Source organism: Trichosurus vulpecula, chromosome 6, assembly GCF_011100635.1.
Source record: "Trichosurus vulpecula isolate mTriVul1 chromosome 6, mTriVul1.pri, whole genome shotgun sequence".
Taxonomy (NCBI): Eukaryota; Metazoa; Chordata; class Mammalia; order Diprotodontia; family Phalangeridae; genus Trichosurus; species Trichosurus vulpecula.
In genome coordinates, this window is record NC_050578.1 from 227,529,796 (window position 1) to 227,553,937 (window position 24,142).

At 44.1% G+C, this 24,142-nt stretch overlaps 1 protein-coding gene across 3 annotated transcripts in view; it reads left to right on the forward strand.

Annotated features, from left to right (window-relative positions):
• AMPD3 (adenosine monophosphate deaminase 3) overlaps nucleotides 1-24,142 on the forward strand; it is a 70,428-nt gene that overhangs the window by 21,897 nt on the left and 24,389 nt on the right. For all 3 annotated transcript variants that reach the window (XM_036764294.1, XM_036764293.1, XM_036764292.1), the window contains exons 2-4: nucleotides 3,937-4,162; nucleotides 14,504-14,708; nucleotides 21,100-21,265. In XM_036764294.1, coding sequence (XP_036620189.1) covers nucleotides 3,942-4,162; nucleotides 14,504-14,708; nucleotides 21,100-21,265 — 592 coding nt within the window. In that variant the 5' untranslated portion in view covers nucleotides 3,937-3,941. The remainder of the gene's footprint in view (nucleotides 1-3,936; nucleotides 4,163-14,503; nucleotides 14,709-21,099; nucleotides 21,266-24,142) is intronic.

The following is a 24,142-nucleotide window of genomic DNA, read 5'->3' on the forward strand; positions in this document are numbered from 1 at the left end:
ATTCTATTAATTTAATACTGTCTCTGCAATGGTGCCGTGATGACAGTGGAAAATTACCTGGGTTTGCAACAGAGGAATTATTCCTATAATCAGGAAGGTTTTGCATCTGGGAAATATCACAGGATCATGGGATCTTCAAATCTTTGAGTCTGGGGAAACTGAAATCCATTTAGCAGGATATTTCATCTCTGAGTTACTCTTTCCTCATTGGTCAGATAAAAGGGCTGGACTATATCAAGGATTCTTAACGTGGGATGCTGGGGACCCCAAGGGGTCTGTGGATAAATTTCATGACCTCATATGGGCAAAACATTACATTTTAATTTTAATTAGCCTCTAAGTGAAATTTAGTATTTCTTTTTTCATAAATTTTATTCATTATAAACTTAAATACAACATGAGAAAATAAAAATGAACATTGCCATGTACACAACAGAACATGAGAGGATTCAATACAAAACAATAAATTTCCATTTCAAGAAAATAAATACTACACATTGCTTTCAAAGCTGCCCAGCTTTTCTTTGCTTTCTTGTTGGTTTTCTTTTGTTCTCTGCTATGCGCTTTTTACTTTATCCACCCCCTCCCCAAGGCTACAATTAAATGCACACACACACACATGCACACACATATATACACACAGAGAGAGCTATATATACACACACAGAGATATCTATAAACATCCACCTATTTACACATATACCCTCATACACATATATGTAAGGCGATACTATGCTTATTTCCAGTTGTCCTCTGCTGTCTGGAGGTGGATATCATCTTCCTTCATAGGTCCGAGTCTTTCTGTGTTTTTTCAAAATCACCCAACTCATTGTTTCTTACATCATGGCAATATTCCCACACAATCACATCCTATCTGCAAGATTATCCATGAAAGTTTTTCCCAGCATTTCTTTCAATTATGAATGTGGGCAACCAGCACTATTCAGAGAAGGGACCTGTAGGTTTCCTCAGTCTGCCAAAGAGGTCAAGGACCCAACAAAGGTTAAGAACCCTTGGACCAGATGAGCTCTATGGTCTCTTCCACATTAAAATTCTGATTGATGAAGTCAGTTTTGGGTTTTCAGTTTAAGAAACATTTATTACTCAATTACTGTATACAGTGTTTTGTGCTAGGCATTGGGAGACACATAGTAAAGTAAGCCTAGTGTATGCCCCACAAAGAGCATACACAGGAAGGTGAGTATCGTAGTTCATGGGAGCTGCCTTAGGAAGACCTGAAGATTTGCCCGAAGAAACAAAACCAGCTAGTGATGCTAAAAGCAATAGGTTTCTTATAGGTCCATTTGATCTCCCACAAGGGAAGGCCCTTGCCTCGAGGTACTGGTAAGAATTGGAGAAGGGCAGGAATGAGGGAGCGAGGACACCACTGAATACCCAGAAGGGCTGGATTCTTTCACTGAGGGACTTAGGGTGAGATGACCTCGAGGCCATGGCAGGAGGAGGAAGGGGATGGATGATCAATCAGTCAGTTAGCAAAGCACTTACTCAGTGCCTGTTCTGTGGCAGGACTTAAGTTAGTCACTGAGATTATATATAAAAGCAAAATGAAATAGTTGCAGCCCTCAAGGAGCTTACATTCTAATGGGGGAGGCAACAAACACAAATAGAAGTCTATGCAAGCCGTTGTTCTTCATTCTTGAAGAAGACCACGACACCAGGTGATGCCATGACTTGCAAATGAATTGGATTTAAGTGAGGCAGGGCTGTGCAAAGTCACCAGCCTCACTTTCTCTTCCGGAGCCATCTGGGTCTAGTGGCCAGATATAGATCAGGACAACTGGAGATGTCCAAATATATCTGATGTGTGGATTCCAGCCCTCTGAACCTGATACCCAGCTTGTGCCAGTTTGCTGTGAGCACCTCTGGGTCAGTCCCATGAAATAGGGTCCCTCCGCCCTGTGGCAGAGCACCAGGAGTTTTAGAGGGAGAGGGGAGGGAGTCTTACTCTAGTTCATCTGGTACTCATATTATCACCATCTCATTTGATTGTCATGGCACCCTTAGAAGAAGTATGGTACAGTGGGAAAGAGGAATGACTCTGCATTCAGAGGAGTTGGATTCAAATCCTCCCTCTGACATTTATCTGAGTGAAGCTGGGATTGTCATTTGGTCTCTATGGACCTCAGGCTTCTTATCTGTAAAGTCAAGGAGTTGGACCAGATGGCTTCCGGGTTCCCTTCCATCTCCAGAGCTATCATCTTGGAATCTGACTGGTTTCCTGTCTCTGATGTCATAGTGAAATAGGGGTCAGCTAGGAAGATACGGGGCAGTTCCAGAAAAGGGACAGGACAACACCAATAAGAGTAACTAGCATTTATAAAGCATTTTAAAGTTTGCAAAGTGCTTTACATATACTGTCTCCTTTGAGTCTCTCAACAACTCTATCAAAAAGGTGTTATTCTTGTCCCCAATTTACAGATGGGAAAACTGGGGCTGAGAATAGTTACATGCTTTGCCCAGGTTCATACACCTCATAAGTGTCTGAGGCAGAATTTGAACTCAGATTTCCTGACTCCCTGGTCTGTACTTTGTGATATCACCTAGCTACCTGGCGAGGGAGGGGTTATCACATAGGAGGCCTGTGATTAGAAAGGCCAAGGCCAGAAAACCCAGAAGTTTTTCTGAATCATCACAGGGAGATAAGATGATCAATATAATGCAAATTAGAGTATGATTAAATACATAATAAAAGCTGACATTTATAGGGCATCTATGTAAATTACCATTTGAGTGTCTATATAGATAGACACATACACACATATACACACTAATGACAGGCCCCCTGGTGTAGTGGATAGAGCTAGCTTCAGAGCCGGGATGGCCTGGGTACAAGTCTCATCTCTGAAAGATACCCTCTCAGGGCTTAAGGAAATTCTCTAAGACTATAAGTTTCCGAGTAGATGCTTGCCTGCACCAATGCAGGAAGTTTTCATACCTGGGAGTTCCCTATGCCAATAAAATCACAGGTCCCGTTCCTATTCAGTTGTGTCCAACTCTTTGTGACCCCTTTTGGGGTTTTTTTGGCAAAGATACTGGAGTGGTTTGCCATTTCCTTCTCCAGCTCATTTTACAGATGAGGAAACTGAGGCAAAGAGCAAGTGACTTGCCCAGGGTCACACAGGTAGTAAATGTCTGAGGCCAGATTTGAACTCAGGAAGATGGCACTCTATCCACTGCACTACCCAGCTTCCTGGTCCAGTTCCCAGCCAAGCCTATATAGACACATAGAAACTTATTATGTATATATTTACGTATTGTTCTCCCCAATAGAATGTACACTCCTTAAGGGTGGGGATGACTTTGGGTTTGTCTTTTGTATCCTAGCATAGCATAGAATCTTAGAATAGTAGGTACTCATGTGGAAATGAAGTGAAATGCAGGTGGAGATACATTATAGTTAGCTGAATATGTGTGCCTAAAACTTCAGGTGATATGGAGAGATGTCCAGGGCTAGAGACATAGGCTGGGTATTTCGAATGTGGAAATAGCAGACCTAACCAAGGGAGGAGTGGGTTGGCCAACCAATTCCAGGGAACACTGCCATTTTCCTTTTGCATGAAAAAAATGTTAAGCAAATGTCTATAGCTTTCCTCCATCCACTCACACTCCCAGAGTTTGTGTTTATGCTATTTGGAACAACACAATGAAGGATCAGCTAAAATGCAGGGGAATCTGGTTCACATGTCACCATGAGAGAAGTATAACCAAGCCATATGCGTCAAAGCAATCTATTCCCAGGGTTGGCTTCTGGGCATCAGGCTGCTAGTTGTGTTTGGGGAGCAAGCTTCCAGCCTGGGCCCCTCCTGCTGAGCTTCCATGAGATTGGAGGGGGTCAAGATCTTGCTTGGATCCCCCTGCAAATAACCAGTGCTGCCCTCCACCTAATGAAGATCAATTTCTTGTTCTCTCTGTTAGCTGAGATGCCTCGACAGTTCCCCAAGCTGAACATTTCGGAGGTGGATGAGCAGGTGCGACTGTTGGCCGAAAAGGTGTTTGCCAAGGTGCTCCGGGAGGAAGACAGCAAAGATGCCTTATCACTGTTCACTGTGCCCGAGGACTGCCCCATTGGGCAGAAAGAGGCCAAAGAGCGAGAGCTGGAGAAGGAGCTGGCTGAGCAGAAGTCCGTGGAGACGGCCAAAAGGTGGGTCTGTGGCCTCTTCTCATTGGCAGAGAAACTCCTGCCGATCTACTCGGTCCTGTTATCTAGGTACTGGAGCCTTTAAAAACAGACTGGCCCCAGACTCAAGGCTTTGGATTTATTTTGGAATGAGCAACACTCGTTAATTTTAAATCTGGTTGAAATGACCTAAAATCTTTATTCTCCCTGCTGCTTTTATAGCTGATTGGAAGTGTGGTGGAATGGGAAGGGTGTTGGAACTAGGAATCAGGGAAGTGAATTCCAGTCTTGGCTGTACCCTTAGCTGGGTGACTGTGGACAGGTCACTGTCCCTCTGAATCTGCTTCCTCACCATGCTTCAGCATAGGATCTTGGATTTAAAGCTGGAGGAGAATGTAGAGGTTACCTACCCCAACCCTAGCATTCTATCCTCCAGTGGATCTTCCAGGCAGAAAGCATCTTTAAAGTGCTGACTATATGCTAGGTACTGGGGCTTGCTTCAAAGAGAAAGAGAAAATAGTCCCTGCCTGCAAGGAGCTTGCATTAGATGGAGGGAAATAATATGTACATATTTAAGGCAGCTCAATGCAGTGGAGAGGCACAAGACCTGGGTTCAAATCTTTAAACCATGCATAAGTTCATTCATTTCTCTGGGCTTTGATTTCTTTAACTGTAAAGTGAGGGGGTTGCATTATATGACCTTAGAGGTCAGTTCCGGCTCTAAATCTAGGGTTCTGTTTTCCCAAGTAAGAACGAGGTAATTTTACAGGTAAGGAAACTGAGACCCCCAAGGGATTAAGTGACTAGCTCAGGGATACATTGAAAAAAATGTCTCTGTTAATTCTTAGGATCCTTGGTGTTTAGAATCAGAGCATGTTGGTGTTGGATGGGACTTCAGAAATCATTTAGTGCAATATTCTTAATTTACAGAAAGGGAAACTGAGGCCCACAGAGGAATTTGTAGGCTTGAAGGGTCATAGATTTCTAGCTTGAAATAGTCAAGTGTCAGAGCCAAGATTTGAACCCAGATCCTTTCACTCATGTTGCCTTCCTCTCATTTTCCCATCTACCCTCTCCCTTCTTTCCCCAATATACTCAAATAAGCCCTTTCTGTGGTTCTTAGCATCCCTCCTCAGATTCACTCCACTCTGACCTTGTTGTGCCTTTCAGTCCTTCAGATGAGAGGACTCCCCAGTTGAGCCAGCCTACTGGCCATGGGCATTTTGGGGCAGCTCATTTCAGACTCTTGGTGACCCCATTGGGGGTTTTCTTGGCAGAGATACTGGAGTGGTTTGCTATTTCTTTCTCCAGATCATTTTACAGATAAGGAAACTGAGGCAAACAGGGTAAAGCGACTTGCCCAGGATCATACAGCTACTAAAGTGTCTAAGGCCACATTTGAACTCAGGAAGATGAGTCTTCCTGACTCCAGGCCTGGCACTATTCACTGCACCACCTAGCTGCCCTTGTAATGCTATTGCTCTGGGTAAACATTAATGCCATCGCTCTGGGTAAACATTAATGCCAGCCATCCCCAAGGAGCAGCCATCATTTCCTTGCTTAAGGAATAAATGAAGCTTAACATTACAGTGTTTCTATTTTTCTCCTTTCTCTTCTCTACTCTATTATTACCACTCAAGACAAAACCGACAGACCATGCAGGCGGAAAGGACAAGGTCATAAGATCTTAGATTTAGAACCTTAAGAGACTGTAGAGGTCATTGAATTCAATTTCTGCATTTTACAGATGAGGAAACTGAGGCCAGACAGACTTGCCCAGGGTCACCTAGGCAGTATCTCTGAACCCCGTGGCCCCATCGAACCCTTCCTTGCAATGAAGAAAATTTGAGCAAAACTGACCAACGAGACAACTGTGTCTGACAGAGTAGGAAGCATTCTGTATCCATAGCGCCCCATCCCTAAAGAGGGAAATTTACAAAGCTGCTCTGAGGCTCCTCCCACACACTGTCTATGAGTGTATACATTTCTCAGACTACAGTAACTCGTAATAGTTACTCTTTTTCTACTCTCTCCTTTGCTACATACTGAGGCAAAGGGAAGCCTTCTTTGTCTGGATGTCCAACACTTTATTCTGGGACATTCTCTCCCCAGCTTCTCCTCTGTTCCTGGCATCTTCTTCACATTCCAGATAGAAAATAATAAAACGCGGGCCTCCTAGTGCCCAAACATCCGGAGTCTGGGGCTTTGCTATTCAAGCCTTCCCCCCTCTCCCAGGATATTTCACATGGGGAAGTGAGAGGTTGGGGGGAAAATGTCTCTCTTAATTCTTAGGATCTGTGATGTTTAGAGTCAGAGGATGTTGGTGTTGGATGGGACTTCGAAAATTGTTTAGTGCAATATTCTTAATTTACAGAAAGGGAAACTGAGGCCCACAGAAAAATTCACAGGCTGGAAGAATCATAGATTTCTAGCTTGAAGGGATCTCAGGTGTTCTAGTCCAACTCTCATTTTATAGATGAGGCTAGAGAGGTTAAGAGACTTCCCAGGCTTACATAGATAACTAGAATCAGAGGCAGGATTTGAACCCAGGTCTTCTGACTCTAGATTCAACCAAAGGTCACTTAGCAGGCTAGTGGTAATTAGGATTGGGACTAGGGCAGCTAGGAAGCACAGTGGATAGAGTGCCAGGCCTGGAGTCAGGAAGGCTCATCTTCCTGGGTTTGAATCTGTTCTCAGACACTTACTAGCTGTGTGACCCTGCTCAGGTCACTCAGCCCGATTTGCCTCAGTTTTCTCATCTGTAAAATGAGCTGGAGAAGGAAATGCAAACCATTCCAGTATCTTTGCCAAGAAAACCCCAAATGGGATCATGAAAAGTTGGACACAACTGAAATGACTGAACAACAACAAAAATGCTTACTATCTGTGTGACCTTGGGCAAATCTTTTGCTTCCCTGGGCCTCAACTTCCTCATTTGTAAGCTAAGAGGGCTGGGTTAGATGACCTCCCCTCTTCTCATGGACAAGCTTAGCTAAGAACAGAGGGTGGGCACCAGGAAACAGCTTCTTTTTTTTTCCTAGCAAAAGCAAATTCATGAAACCCAAGTATTAAACCACTTCTGGGAAAGCAGAACTTGCACTGAGCACGTCAAAGATGCATAAAATGCTGAAATCAAAAAGAAAATGATCTTAGCCCCAGAAATTAGTCTAGTCATGCTCATTTCTGGCTTTTCCAATATATAGCCTTAGGTCATGGCATTAGGCATGGCATAGTGAGTAAAGAACAGGCCCTGGAGTCAGGATGACCTGGTTTCAAATCCTCCTTCTAACCTCTACAAGTATAGCTACCACTTATCTTGGAAAGCAGATCTTGAGACAAAACATTAAAAATGATCAGATACTTGAAGATAAAGAGAAGAAATACATCTTGTTGTATTGAGGAATGACAGAAGAGATTGTATTGATCCTTTTGGACTTGAGTAAATATCTTGGGGTGGGGAAAATCGTTGAAGGTTTTTCTCATTTAAAATAAAAAAAATTTACAGGATGGTGTTGCTTTGGGCATAAAATCTGTCTTAGGATTCTTTTTTAAGGTTGTTGCCTTAAAACTGAATAAGGTATGCATATTCATCATTTTAAAAGAGGGGAAATCATCTGAAATAGGAGTTATGTTGAATATTAGCTTGCATTTCATAAATCATCTCTATTTCTACAAAACACTATATTTCATGGTGAAAATTTTCACCTAACTTATAAATAAGCAAATAAAATTATATGCCAGAAAAAGTATCCCAGGCAATTCTTTAAGACTATAAGATGAATGAAAGGTGCTAATCTGTTTTCATAGCTTTACTGGGAACTTCTTCTGTACTACTCCTAAGTCCAATCTATACATATATGCAAATATATCAAATCTATATGCCCACACATAGTCAGGATGTCTCTAAAGCTTTAAGCTATTAAGGCTTAAAACTACACTAAGATTTTGAGTACATGTTTGTGTATATATGTATATACATATCCATATGTGCACATATATGCATACATGTTATTTAAATACCTTTGTACTGAATATATGATTTCATTGGTTATTGAAGATTTTATTTTGCAAACTTAGAATATTATAGAAAATGCACAAGACCATTGTGCTGAACCTAAAGTCAGTTTAGACCTGGGTTCCAATTCTACCTCTGATACTTAATTAATCCGTGTGACCCTGGGTAAGCCACTTAACCTCTGTCCGTCTCAGTTTCCTTGTCTGTAAAATGGGGATAATAGCACCTACCTCCCAAAGTTGTTGTTAGGATAGGATAAAATAAAATAATATTTGTAAATTGCAAGGTGATTTACATGGTTTATAATCCTTTCTCTCATTTTGTCCCCTCAGCAATTCTGTGAAGCAGGCTTCGTGAGAGTAAGATGGATGAGATAGGATTGATCCAGGTTTCCTGACTCTAAAGGCTTAAAAAAACCCCTCATATTACTATATTTTCTATATTATACTTATGTATTATATAATAATATATGGTAATATATTTATAACATTTTGTAATAACATATAGTAATATGATATAATATTACTACATTTTAAAATTAATAAGCATTTATTTCTAATTGAGAAAATTAAAAAAGAAAACCTGCATTTATGATAAGTGTGTTTGGTCAAGGCAAACACATTTCCAAATTGGCCATGTCCAGAGATGAGGGTCTCATTCTGCATCTTGAGTCTATCATCCCTCAGGAATTGTGGGTGGTCCTTGTGTTCTTAAGCCTCTCGAACTTGTTTGTTAGGAGTCTTTTCCTACAGCATCTACTCTCACAATTCTGGGGAGCCCTGGTATTTGCAGCAGGACTTTCTTTCCATGTGCTCTGGGTTTGGTGTCAGGAAGATCTGGCTTCAATTCCCATCTCAAGACACTTCCTAGTTGTGTGGCCCTGGGCAAATCACTTAACCCTGTTTGCCTCAGTTACCTCATCTCTAAAACGAGCTGGAGAAGGAAGTAGCAAACTACTCCAATATCTTTGTCAAGAAAACCTGGGGAAGGAAATGGAAGACCATTCCAGTAAATGAGTGAATGGCAACAACACATTTTTTTGTAAGTCCAGTGGGAAGCCCCAAGTCATAATTACTATTGAGAAATAACTGGTTCCTTAAATGAAGACCAAACAGGAGGTAGAAAAGCTAGGCTCTGAGCGAGACCACTGAGTCCTCTCAAAAGTGTTGTTTTTTAGGAGGTGGTGCTGGGGAGTGGGATGAAAGGGTATGACTGTCAGTTTTCCTGGTTATCTCCTTCTGGGGTTATGGAGTGAATATTGGCCCCATGAAGGTCTGATTTAGCATCCTTGCCCCGGATCATGCTTGAATCATCGGAGTGGGACTTGGACTCCAGTACTGATGAAGTATAAGGAGCCTGAGACTCAGGATGGTAGATCTGGTGCAAACTTCCTAGATCCTTAGGAGGAGCGTGGGCTGATCAGTCTCCAGGACTGAGGGAAGGCCTGTCCAGGCATCCATGCCTGGTTCAGGGATGAGGGCACTGAGCCAGGAAAACCCTGATGGTGACCCATTAAGCTAACTCTTCCCTCTGACTCAGATGCACGGTAAGGTCTGTGTAGGCAAGGCGTTCCCACTTGGCAGCCTAACTGACCTGGGAAATAGCCAACACATAGCAATGAAGCCAAAAAGTCTCTGTCTAGGCCAAAATGAGTGCCTCGAAGTGCAAACGTGAAAGCTCCTATACTTAGAGAAGCAACCCTTACACTACAAGGGGAGTGAAGGAGATTTAAGAAAAAGGCAGGGTGGGGAGAAACACTAAGGGAGAGAAAGACATAGAGAAGAGGGAGGTGGAAAGGAAGAAGTGGAAATCAGGTAGCTGGGGGAACAACCTAGGTAGGCTCAGGGATTGAATCTGACATGTTTTTGAAAAATTCATTTTATTGATGTTCCTGAAGTCATTTCCTTGTTCCATCCCTAAATCTTGTCTGACAATGTATACAATATTCTGTCCTAGAAGGCCCTCACCTCTCGGCCTTGAGGAAGAAGACACGCTTTGTCATGTCTTCTCCAGGGCCTTCATTGGTGTTTCCGTTACTCTGAAGTGTATTGATGGCAACTAGACTTCTCTAGGCCCCACACAGCTGTTCACTTGGACTGTGGAATGTAAACTCCTTGAAGGCAGGGACTGTCTGATTTTTGCTTTTGTATCCCCGGCACCTAGTATAGTACTTGGCACACATCTGGTAGGTCCTTAATAAATGAATTTTTTTTTTAACATTGTGGATTCAGAGCAGATTATGGCCCTATGTTATTGCCAGGTGAAATGATGAACAAACTGTTGTTCAACTGCTGAATTTTGGTTCATCCCCTTGGTTTGTTGAAGCCACAATAGCTCTCCGGGGGATATTAGTCTGTGTATTGCACATAGCAGCAGTGACCAGAGCACAAACCAGGTGAAGTCAGGCCCAGGGTTCGATTTGCCCCCTAATTGTCGATATCTTTACTTGGCAGAGGGGGAGGGGATAGGAGGGAGCTGTAAATTCTCTTTTCCATCAGTGCTTCTAACTGGGATCTGAACACACTTAAACATGTTTTAACATTAAATTCAATTTTTAATTAGCATTTATTTTCTCTACCTTCACCCTCTGGGGGGAAAAAAGAAAAGGAAAAACAAAACTCGTTATAAATACAACTATTTAAGCAAAACGTATTGGCCGTGGCCCCCCAATGGCACACTTTTAAGAAAATAATTTTTTTTTGGAAATCTTTTGTTTTTACATCACCCACATTTCCCACTGCTTCTGTTCCCCAATTCACTCACCCAATCAAATATCAGCAAACATTTGTTAAGGCCTACCAAGTGCCAGGCACTATGCTAAATTGGGGATGCCAAAAAAGGCAAAAGACAGTCTCTGCCCTCAGGGAAGCTATGAGTCTAATCTCTCTTCCCAAAGAGCCATCCCTTGTGATAAAGAAGAATGAAAGAGGAAGAAAGAAGCAGTCTGCTGTTATGCAATCTGAACATACTTGTAACCCTAATGTCACAACATGGGCTAGTTTGGGTCTTCTTAACCTTGCTTGTGACCCCTCTGGCAATCTGGGGAAGCCTATGGACAGACCTTTTCTCAGAATAATATTTTTAAATGCACAAAATAAAATACATTGGATTCCAAACAAAACCAATTATACTGAAATGCAGTTATCACAGTGTAAACAACCAAACTAGGGGACCCCAGGTTGAGAGTCCTTGTTCTTGTTCTTGTTCTTTGTCTGGTAAGGCTAACAGTGAAAAATCATGCATTTACCAAGTGTTTTGCTGACATTATCCTGTTTGGTGCTTAGAACCATCCTTTGAGGTAAGTGCCACTGTATCCCCATTTTCTAGAAGAGGAGGCCGAGCCTCTGCAAGGTGAGGTTAATCAGTGAGTCAGTAGCAGGCCTGGCACCTGACTCTGACTCTCATGGTTTACCCTGGCATGGTGCTGGCTCCTATTTCTTTTCCATTGGTGGAGAATCTCTAGGCTATCTGACCAGGAAAACATCTTGGCTTGGCTGAGCATTGACAGCCTAGACCTTCTGTTGTTTCTATACATGTACAGAGTATGCAGAGTCCAAGACCTTGGTGGCAGGGGCTATTCTTCCCGGCCAGCTAGCACTGCTAACATCCATCCTGATGGAGACTGAAGCCATCTTGGGACTCTCCTAGGCGAGTCCCTTCTGGGCACTTGCCCTTCTGGGGCAAGAACTGCCTGCCACAGAGAGAGAACTCAGTCACGGCGTAGTACCCTGCATACCGAGTGGCCTGTGCTTGGCTGCCGCCTCCCTCAGCACCGGCATCGTGCTCATGGAACTAAGGGACAGCCTCCTGATCTTCTGTGCTCTCTCTGAACTTCCTGCTGGTCCAGGCAGTGTCAGTCGAGATGCTTGTGGAGAATGAGTGGGTTTCTCTAGCCAGGGCAGCAGTGAAAAAAGCCTTCTAAAAATAGAAGCCAGGCCAGGAGATGACATAGCAGGGATGAGTGGTTTCTTTCACTCCCTTCATAGCCTCAGGTCCAACTGGATGCTTCGAGTTGAGCATCACTGTATTTTGCAATGTGGAGAAAATGGTCTCAAGGAACCAATATTCCTCTCAGTAAGAATGTCCCAGAACCGAACACGGCTCCAGTGGGAAGCTCAGTGTGTGTGTGGGGTGTGAACCCAAGCCAGCCGAGCGGTCACTGAAGGAAATACCACAACCCCACTGTGCCCTCAGTGGGCTGACAAGATACTTTTCCTTAGCAGTTCCAAGACTATGTGATATGATTTTTCATTGCAAGTATTAAGAATAGTTTGTATTTATGTAATTCTTTAACATTTACAAAGGGCTTTCCCTGCTTCATAATAACCCAATGAGATAAGCACTATTATCATCTCCATTTTACAGATGAAGAAACTAAGGCTAAGTGACTTGTCCGGAGTCACAAAGCTGGTAAGTATCTGACTCTGGGTCTATCTGCTATGTAACTTGAAGCAGCTAGGTAGCACGGTGAATGGTTGTTGTTTGTCCTTCGTTCTTGGAAAGGACCATGACATCAGGAAGGTGATGCCAGGACTTGCAAGTGAATTGGATTTAAGCGAGGCAGGGCTGTGCAAAGCCACCGGCCTCACTTTATCCTCCAGAGCCATCTGGGTCTAGTGGCAAGATATAGGTCAGGATGGCTGGAGATGGCCCCCGCTGTGAATGCAGTGCTAGACTGGAAGTCGGGAAGACCTCAGTTCAAATGCTCCCTTGTATATTAATTGTATCACCTTGGGCAAATCACTTAACCTCTTTCAGTTTCCTTATCTGTAAAATGGGGATAGTCGAACCAGCCTAACAGCTTGGTGTGAGGATCGAATGAGATGAGAATATTGATTAAGCACTACATAAGTGCCAGCTTTTATTATTATTGCTATGCTGCCTTTTAAGAAGGGGGTATTCTGTCCATAAACATTCCTTAGTAGATGACCTTTATATGGTCTTGTGATGGAAGAAAAATATCATCTGGTAGCCAACCTTCTGGTGAGGAATTTTTCTGTACTATCTTTCCTTGGCCAACATTTACATGGCCCATTAATGAAAAGACTTGTCTAGGAGGTTAGTAGGGCTTTGAGAACCCAGAGTCTCCACTGTGATCCATCAGAGGAGGGTGTCAGTGAAGATAGGCAAGAATTGTATAAGTGAGGCTCAGCGAAGGTGGGCCTGGCCCCCAAGATCACATAGACAGTAAATGGTGGAGGTTGGCTTCGCGCCCAGCCCCCACGATTCTCGGTCTTGAGATTTTTCCTCTAGCATTTTCTCAAGCCTTCCCTTTTCTTTTTTTTCAATAAGTTAATTTATTTATTTTTAGTTTTCAACATTCACTTCCATAAGTTGTAAATTTTCTCCCCTGCCCTCCCCTCCTCCCTGCCAAGATGGCATGCAATCCAATATAGGCTTTACATATACGTTCCTATTAAATATATTTTCACATTAGTCATGCTGTATAGAAGAATTAGGATGAATGGGAGTAACGATGAGAAAGAAAAACATAAAACAAAACAAAAAAGAAAATAGTCTGCTTCGTTCTGCATTCGGACTCCATATTTCTTTCTCTGGATGTGGATGGCATTTTCTATCATGAGTCTTTTGGAGTTGTTTTAGGTCCTTGCATTGCTGAGAAGGGCTAAGTCCATCAAAGTCAGTCATTGCATACTGTGGCTGGCCTTCCCTTTTCTTAAGAAGAATCTCCCAATAATAGTCAAGAAGCCCTTCTCAAAAGTCCATTGATGAATGATAAGGATCATTGATTTGGCTCTGGGAAGGCACCATTAGTCCAAGGAAGGCCATTTAGTCCAACCCCCTTCTTTTACAGATGAAGAAAATGAGGCTGATTAAGTGACTTGCCCAGGGTCCCACTGCTAGGAAGTATCCAAGGCACAATTTGAACTCCAGTCTTCCTAACTCCAAGTCTAGCACTGTGTCATGATGATGTTTTTGGAAAATCATTTTGGTAGGTGTGTGGAAGCTGGATTAGCGTGGGGAGAGATTTGGGTGGGAAGACCCGTTAGGAAGCTGTTGCAATAGTCTAGGTGAGGGATGACATGGGATTCACCTGGGTGGAGGTTGGTACCCATTACTGACCCAGGTTCCTTTTGAATGTCTGGGATGGAAGAGGTCATGGAGTCAGTGCGTCCCGGTGTCACACACAACAGGATGGAAATTGCTAGCGTAGGTACCATAATTTCTCAGCTTGTTAATGGTCCGGCCAGTGCCAGTGATTAATCTGTTCAAAATGACCCAGTCTTCAGCATTAATGAAGACTCTGTGTCCCTGCAGAGAAAACCTGCCCCTCTGGCCAGCTTTTCCCTGGATTTAATTAACTGCTTTCTTTTATCATTGGCTCCTAGAAAGAAGAGCTTCAAGATGATTCGATCCCAGTCTCTGTCTCTGCAAATGCCAACCCAGCAAGACTGGAAGGGCCCGCCATCGTCCAGCCCTGCCATGTCGCCCCCGACGCCAGTCCCCGCAGGAGCCGCTTCCCAGGCAGCCCCTGGGTCATTTGTTATGCCGGAGTTTCAGCGCGTCACCATCAGCGGAGATTACTGTGCGGGGGTAAGAGCTCCCCCTTCTTTCTTTCTGTTCCTCCCTCTGGAATTAAACCCAGCGGTGCGGTGCACAGCACTGTACTCTGCCCCAGCTCCAGCCCTTGGCCCCCAGGCATGTGGGGGAGGCTCTTACACCCAGGAAAAGGCAGACAGGGTACTTCAGTGGAAGGATTACCAGCTCTGGGGTCCAAGGAGCTGAGTTCAAGTCTGGCTCTGACATTTACTACCCGAGTGACTTTGGGTAAAATAAATCATTTAACCTTCCAAGGCCTCGGATCTTGGGCTGTACAATAAGGAGTGTGGACTAGGTAGCTTCGAGGTTCCTCCCAGCCCTGGATATAGTCAGTCACTTAATACACATATTACTTTATAGGGTCAAATCCCAGCTTTACCACTTCCTACCTATGCGACCATGGGCAAGTCAGGCTTCCTCTCTGAGCCTTCATTTCCTCATTTACAAAATGATGGACTTGGGCCAGACAGCTTCTGATGTCCCTTCTGTATCTAATGAGATAATATGTGGAAAGTGCTTTGCAGACTTTAAAGTCTATATAAATGCTAGCTCTTACTGTGATTATTGACATGGGCCTGGAGACAACTCAGTTCAGGGACCAGTGCCTTACTGAGGGGGTTTGAGCCTGGCCGCAGAGATCCAGCAGCCTCCCAGAGGGCAGGGAGAGAAGTCTTAGACTGCTCCTTCTCTCACTCTGGATTGGAGGGGGGGACAGGAAAGAGAGAGGCCCTGGATCAGAGGCACCAAAACTAGACAATTGGCTGGATGGAGGGAAAGAATAAGCCTACTGCATTTAGAGCAACATGGTGCCTACCGAAAGGATGACAGAGTGCCTTCATCAGGAAGCCATGAGGTCTCCTTTCTGGGGATGGGCTAGTTTAGAGCCCAGCCAAATAACGACTGGTTATTGGTGGTTGGGTGTCAGTACAGGAGAGCCTTGGAAGTCATCAGGGCTGTCATGCCCACATGACAACGTAAAAGAAAATCACACTGATGACCTTCAGATCTGGGATCAATGGGGTGAGCAGCAGTGTCTTCAGAGGCCTGCAGGCCTCCCACTTCTCAGCAGAGAGGTGGTGGACTCTGAGCGCAAGACCGGGCTAGACCTTTCCAGACATTGTCCAGGGGATGATTTGTTTTCCTCAGCTGTGCTTGTTTTTTATATACGGGAGGGATCTCTCGAAGAGGCTGGGGTGTGAAAGTCATTGGAAAGTGACAGTGATGTAAAAAAAAAATCTCTCCTAGTTCCCGGGGGTCCACCCCAAGGACACTGGGTTCATGCGGACTGGGCATAATATGGACCCCAGAGAGATCATTATCTCTTCTTTTGCTCACACTCCCCTTTCAGAGTTTTCTCTGGGAAATAATTGCCCATGTTTAGTTTTACCTGAAATATGCATAATGGGTCCCTGACTCTCACACAGTACTTGGTATATAATATGGGTATTGAGTATGGGGACAGCCTTTCTTTCATCTACCACTGAAATGTATAAGACACAAAAGGGAAAAGAATAAGCATTATGTAGTACCTACTCTGCCAGGCACTGTGCCAAGCAAATATTATCTCATTTGCTCCTCATAACAACTCTGTTATTATCCTCATAGTTGAGAAATCAAGGCACACGGAGGTTCAGTAATTTGCTCAGAGTCATACATATAATAAGTGTTGTCTGAGGTTGAATTTGAACTTACGTCTTCCTGACTCCAGGTCCAGTGCTCTATCCACTGTGCCACCTAGCTGCCCGAAAAAAAGATTCAGAAGAATCTGTGAACCAGATAAATTCTAGTCTCTTACTCTTATCTGGAAGAGGGACATTTTGGGGGGCTATTGAACAAATGCCCCTTATTCATCTCAGATGAGCAGCTCATGGCAGTAGCAAGGGTGGCGGGCTCCATGACTCTTGTCTCTCTTCCCCCCATTCACTCTCTTGATGATATCAGTCTGCCAGCTACTGGACTCTCCTCTACTGTTGGTCCTTTTCTTCCTCCATGAAACAGGCTGCTGAGGAAAACCTCTCCCTCCAGCAAGCTTGGCTCCTGGATGCTTGAATCAGCAACTCTTGATCTCTTAGAAACTCTAGATATTGACAATCAAGATTATCCACAAAGCAGCCTCCAAGACTCTGAGTGATCCTCTGTTAATGGTCTTCTTTCTACTCCAAGGAGCAAAATGCTGGGAAAATCTCCCACTGTGAAGTCCAGTGCCCAGACATTCCAACTCAGGAACTCTGGTATGCCAAGTGCTAAATCTCAGGAAAGCCCATGTAGAATGAGAGATAGTATCTTGGGGGAAAGTTAATGGGCTGAGTTGTACCCAGACCTTGCCACTTCAGCTTAGTCATTCTAAATGTATTCATTTCACCTGATTGGTCAATGTCTTAATTGTGCAAAGACCTCTCTCTTAAAAATACACATCATCAGCAGGTCAGAGTCACATCACATTGCCCAAGGCTTATAGTGTGGCCCCTTCCTGCCACAGGTAGCCATGTCTGGCTTCCTCCTGAGGACCTGATTTCTTCTCAGGCTTAGTCCCCTTCTTTATTCTGCCTTAGCATGGGTAGCAGAGAAAGGAGAATATAGATTGATAGGTAGGCAGGGCTTGAAGGATAACAGCAAGACAGAAAGCCTGTTGACATTTTTTTCACCAGAATCAAGGTGTCCCAGAGCCAACATGGGAATGTTTGAGGCAGGACCCTTGGCCCGGACCCTGGTGTCCCTGCCCCCAGAGAACATAGTGTTTCTTCCAGCTCAGCTGTGCTTGGGACTCTCAGACAGTTATCTGGAATGCTGAGTGTGGTGGGCTCCCTTGGCATCCTCAAGAACTATTTGTTGTTCCTGGCACTGCTGAGCAGCTTGGAGACAACGCTGTTCATTAAGGCTGCTAATGGCTGCTGGCTCTGGCTCCAAACCTCAGCCTGCATTCCGGTCGGTGATGCATTCTTGCCTCATTTGGCCCTACAAAGAGCAGGCCTGAGCCTATGGCTGCTCACTAGTGCCAGGGGAGGTCCTTCCCTTTGGAGTTTTTGGCCTCTGTTTCATCCTGTTGACTCAAAAGGAGCTCATGGCTCACTAACACCACCAGGTCTTTTTCATCTAGTGTGCCAGCTTACCAGCCCATACTTTGTGCAGTAGATTTTTGGATCCAAATGAGATACTTCATGTTTATTTGCTCCCACCTTGGCGGATATGATTCCATCATTGTGTACCCCCTCCAGTTGTACAGCCCACAAGTGCATTCATGCCTTCTTGTTCTGTGGAGCTATTGTCTGAAGTCACTTCTATATCCTCTACAGCAAATCCACTCATGATGCTGGGTGCCTTCCTCTTGACTTTGTGTGGATAACAAGCAGGAGCAAAGCCCAAGGGCCATCTGCTAATTATCTCCATAACAAGCCCACTCCCATTTCCACTTATTGGCTCTTCTGGGGATATATCCTTCAGGCCGCTTCTGCACAATTCTTTATTGAGACTATGGTGCAGCTTACTCATCCCTACCATACATCTCTCCATCGCCTCTTGGGCAACCCACAATTTGAATTCCTCAGAGACTGCAGTATTCTCTGATTTGTAGCCAGGAAGCTTCCTCAGAAGAATACTGATGTGTTTTTTTAAATGGGTCTTTATTTTGGAGAGAAGCTTGGGATAATTGAGAGCACTGCTCAATTTCCCAAATGTAATCTAACCTGCTCTGTTGCTTCCAGTTATTTACCTCACTAATATGTCTATATGTTAGGCAAATTTTATATGCACAACTAATTGTCCATCTGAAAGGTCTGTTCATGATAAATATATAATGCACATACATGCGTGAACATACCCATGTACACACATATATGTGTACACGGAACATGTGCCCATACACATTGTGTTTTCATACACATATATGTATATAGACAGATACACATATATATCTACATACACTTTTCCCCAGGCCTAGAATGCTGTCCTCATCTCTGCCTGCTGGCTACCTTCAAGTTTCAACTAAAATCCCAACTTCTATATGAAGCCTTTCCCAACCTCTTTGAATTCTAATGCCTTCCTTCTTTTAATTGTCTCTTATTTATTTTGCATATAGCTTGTTTGTATAGATTTGTTTTCTTTTTGTCTCCCCAGTTAGACTATGAGCTTCTTGAGGTCAGGGACTCTCCTTTGGTTTGTTTTGTATCCCAGTGTTTAGTACAGTGCCTGGTACTTAATAGGCATTTAATAGATGGTTGTTGACTGACATATTAATATATGTATATATGAATATGCATGTATATATTGGTATATAGCTATAGCCAATGTACATATGTACCCAGTACACATCTATTTATGAATGGCTCGGCTCTATGGTCCTGACCATCTAGCTGTACATTCTAGGCTGGACAATAGGCACGTTCTTCATCCACTTGGTTTTTCCTATGTGGATAGTTGAAACAGTAAGGCAATAAACACAACATCAATGAAAATCATGAATATGCCTATGTAATTCTATATCGCAAAGTATGAGAGACTCTCCGTAAAGAAGGAAAAAGAAATATAACATTTATTCAGACACCTGAAAACCATATCCCATAACCAAATGTTCAGCTCCCACAGCTAGTCAGCCCACTTTATCATAACAGCAAAGAACTTAAAACACCATATCACAGCCTGGAGCCTGGCCATCCCAAAACCTCTCCCAAAGACCTCCTGCAGGGGTCTTCCCCAAAACAAACTCACAGGACAGCTAAGTCAGCCTGTTCAGTTCTAACAATCACGAGGGCAGCCATTAGCAACCATTAGTAGACATTTCTCATCTTTCTCTCTCAGCATTTTCTGTGACATAACTTCCTTTTCCTGTCAGGAAGCTCCTCCCACCATACATAACTTAGGCTTCCTGTGACAGAAACAGGTCACATGGGAAAGATCTTCAAATCTAATTGCTACTACAATACTTAGCTCAAACTTTTTTTTTAATGATTATGGATTGGAGGAGTCTCTGAAGTGTTCCAGAGCTCGATGCATTCAGCCCATTGTCATCTACAAAAAGGAACACTTTGAGGACCTCACCACCAGTAGGGAATCTCTTGACCATTTGGACTCTTCACTGGATAGTCTATAAAGACATGGCGATAAAGACATGGTTGAGAGGTTGTGTCAATATCTGTTCTTTTAGCCTTTTCCTGTTATTTATTTATTTGCATCAATAGCTCAGGTTTGAGTGGCCTTAATTGAACCATTTTTTTTATTTGATTAAGTATTGACTCTGACCTTTGTTCTAAACAAGTTCATGGCCTAATATTAGGCAATCCATTGACTCATCAATGATTCTTTTTCTGGCATTTTCTGCATGTTAGAATACAAACAATTGTGTATATTTTTAAAATGTTATCTGATGCTTGCATATTTCCTAGTTCCTTTCTTAAAGAAGGAATACATGCTTTGGAGACCTAAGGCTTCTCTGTTGTTAACTGGTTTGAGAATTCATTGAGAGGCCCCTGGGAATTTTGTCCTGTGCTCCTTACTACATTGGTAGCATCCTTCAGGCAGAAAATAAGGGCACCTTAGGTTAGTGGGAAAAAAATTATTTCAAGGCTCATAAACATAGTTTCAAGGCTGACAGAGGACAGATGTAGGACAGATGTAGGGCATTATCTTGCTGATGTCTTGTGGTCACTCATTTGCACAATAGCAAAGTGTCACTTTCATGCCTAAGAAAGGAATCTCTTCCTCTTCTCTTCTGATGTCATCTGGTCAGTGGGAAAAAGCATTGAGATTATGATAGCTCAGATTTGTCTTCAACATCACCACAAGGTTTTTAGTGTGGTTATTAGGAGCCCCATCCTACAGTTGAAGAAATAGGAGCTCAAGAGAAATTGAGTGACTTGTCCGTGGCCACACAGCTAGTCAGTGTCTGAGGCAGAATTCCTGCCCAGGTCTCAGGATATCAAATCCTGGATTTTAACCATTACGTATCACTTCTCACCCTGGTGAATGTCACTCAAATCACTGAAATTCAGAAGCTTATTACCTTCCCCACCCCCCAAAACAAAAGGAAATGGTCCTTGGGACTGAAGGAAGGTTATGGGGAAAATGATAAGGATCCCTCTGGGACTGGCTGTGTCCCCTCTGTGTTTCATATAGCATTGTCTGTGTCCATGTCCACGTGCATGCCCTGTCTCTTTGCCACAGTCTCCCCTAGCAGGCTTCCCCCCTGCATTGCTGATCTTTACTCTGGTGTTAGGATGGCCATTTTTCGGTCTGATACCTAGACCTATCCTAAAAACATCTCTCCAGCTCCAGCTCCCACCTTGGTGCCCCACCCCAAAGGTGCCACCCTCTCCCTTCCTTAGGGACCTACCTGTAAGGTCCTGCCATTGCTTTTCCCATCATGCCCTCGCTCTCTGCTCCCTCCCTGTAGATCACTGTGGAGGATTACGAGCAGGCTGCCAAGAGCCTGGCCAAGGCCCTGATGATTCGGGAGAAGTATTCGAGGCTTGCCTACCACCGCTTCCCAAGGACCACTGCCCAGTACCTATGCCCTCAGAGGGCTGAGAAGTGGGGCCCTGGGGATGAGGTATTTCCAGGTATGACTGACTGTTTTGGGAGGGAGGGAAGGATCCCGCTATGGCCAGAGCTGCTTCAAGAAGATCAATTCAGTATTTATTAAACACTTTTTTGTGTGTGTGCTGGGAATTGCAGGAGATACAAAGATGAATAAGACGTAGTATCTGCCCTCAGGCAGTGAAGTGGTGCAGTGGATAGAGCTGGGCCTGGCGTCAGGGAGACTCCTCTTCCTGAGTTCAAATCTGGCCTCAGACACTTACCAGCTGTGTGACCCTGGCCAAGTTACTTAGCCCTCTTTGCCTCAGTTTCCTCATCTGCAAAAAAAAAAAAAGGAAATGTCAAACCACTCCAGTATCCCTGCCAAGAAAACCTCAAATGGGGTCACAGAAAGTCAGACACGACTAAAATGGGCTTTACAACAACAACATCTGCCCTCAGGGAGCTTAGACTCCAGTAGGGGAAATAAGATGACATGTATACAGATAGCCTAAGACATACCAGTAGATGGCAAGGCAGTGTTGTCAGTGCTGGGCTTAGAGTCAGGAACACCCGAGTTCAAATCCTGCCTCAGAAACTTATTAGCTGTGTGACCTTGGGCAAATTATTTAACCTCTGACTGCCTCATATAATACAATGCCTAACATAATATAATATAAGATGTTAATACTATACGATAATTCTTATCATACCAGAATACAAGTACAGATAGAAGTCCACCCCAAATGCTAGGAGAAATCAGAGGAAGCAGAGACCTTTGCAGCTGAGGGGAACAGGGCAGGCTTCATGGAAAAGATAACATTGGAGTCTGAGCCTTGAAAGAGGGTGAGATTTCAGTGCAAACTTCTGAAGGGAAGGAGAAGGGAAGAAGCATCTGCATAGCACCTACTATGTGCCTAGCCTTTAATCACTGAATGGGTGTTGACCAAGGTCACCCACTACATCCAGGACCATTGCCAGTTGTCCTGACCTACGTCTTGCCGCTGGACTCTGATGACTCTGGAGGAGATAGTGAGGCTGGTGACTCTGCACAGTCCTGCCTCACTTAAACCCAATTCACTTCCAAGTCAAGACATCAGCCTCCTGATGCCATCAGTCCCCTTGGAGAATGAAGGATGCACAATAACAACAGTGTACTGGGCACTGGGCCAAGAGCTTTACAAATATTATCTCGTTCTGTCTTTACAACAGCCCTGTGAGGTCAGTGATGTTAATTATCCCCATTTCACAGTTGAGGAAGCAGAGGCAAACTGAGTTTAAGTGACTTGCCCAGGGTCATACAGTTAGTAAGTATCTGAGATCAAATTTGAACTCAGGTCTTCATGATTACAGGCCCATCACTATATGCTGCACCAACTCCCCAAAGGGAGAAGGAAGGCATTCCAGACATTCAGGCAGCATTGGCAAATGCCCAGAGGTAGGAAAGAGCAGGACAAGCAGGAGAAATGGTGGGTAGTCCAGCTAGGTCAGAGCGTAGGCTATTTGAAGGGAAGCTGACTTTGTGAGACCCTTTCACCAGCCAGAGTTGATTCCCTTCAATAATATTTCCCTATAGGACTCCTAGATCTGGAAAGGACCCTGGGGGCCATTGGGTCCAACCTTTATTTTATTCATGCAGAAACTGAGATCACAAGAGGTTAAGAGATTTGCAAGGAAGCAGTGGGTTAGAGCTCAGGTCCCATGACTCCAGAGACACTGCCCTTCCCCCTGTACCAAGTTACCTGCTGTAGCTTCTGAATTTCTATTTACTCAACAAGTATTTGTTAAGTGCCCAGGATGTGGCTAGCCCTGTTCTGGGTTCAGTGTTGGGATATGGAGCCTTATAAACCCTTGTCTCTGCCCTTGGGAAACTCACTGCTTGGGAGCCACAACATCCACTTAGGAAACATTTAAATAAAAATAAAAGACAGTAGATGATTGAGCATCCAAATGAGCACAGAAATGAGCCCATCGGCACCTCTCTTTGGCTCTCAGGGCCAGAAAAGACAGATTGGTGTGAGCTGGGTGGACAGGGAAGGCTCTCTGGGGGAGGTATTGAGTTGCTTCTTCGATGATCCCAGGATTCCAATTAGAGATTTGAGACTAAATAACTTAAATGGAAAAATCGAGGGCAGGGGCAAGCCTTTTCTAAAACATCTCTCTTAAGAGCTCTTTTATGGGTTGGTTGAACTCGTGCCCGGTGGAATGGTGTAGTGCCCTGGTGGCAGGCAGCTCAGTGCCAGCTTCCGCCCAGGAGGATTTCAGGAAGCCACTTGGTTCTGCCCAGCTGTGTGCTGTTGGCATGGGCCTGTGCAGGCCAGCATGATGACCTGGGGCTCAGGCTCCTTACCTGTCCATAGGCTGTTTACCTTGGGCAGTAGTTCATGTAAACTAGTGAATGGAGGAGCAGGAGACCTAGGTTTTAATTCTGAAGGTTGGTGACAGCCTGAGAATCATAGAGATGGGAGAGAATTTAGAGACTATCTATCCAGGGGTGGGAACCTGTGGCCTCGAGGCCATGTATGACCCTCTAGGTCCTCAAGCGTGGCCCTTTGACTGATTCCAAACTTCACAGAATAAATCCTTTTATTAAGGGGATTTATTCTGTAAAACTTGGACTTGTGCAGCTCTTTGACTGAATCCAAACTTCACAGAATAAATCCTTTTATTAGGGGGATTTGTTCTATAAAACTTGGACTCAGTCAAAGGGCTGCACTTGAGGACCTAGGGGGCCATATGTGGCCTCGAGGCCACAGGTTCCCCACCCCTGATCTTGTCTAACCTCTTCATTTTATAGATGAGGAAACTGAGTCTCAGTGAGACTTGGGGGCTCGGCCAAGGTCCAGCAGAAGGTCGTAGGTCTAACTAATTAACTATTCTAGGTAGGGAGTAAGAGAGGTAGCATTTGAACCCAGGTCTTA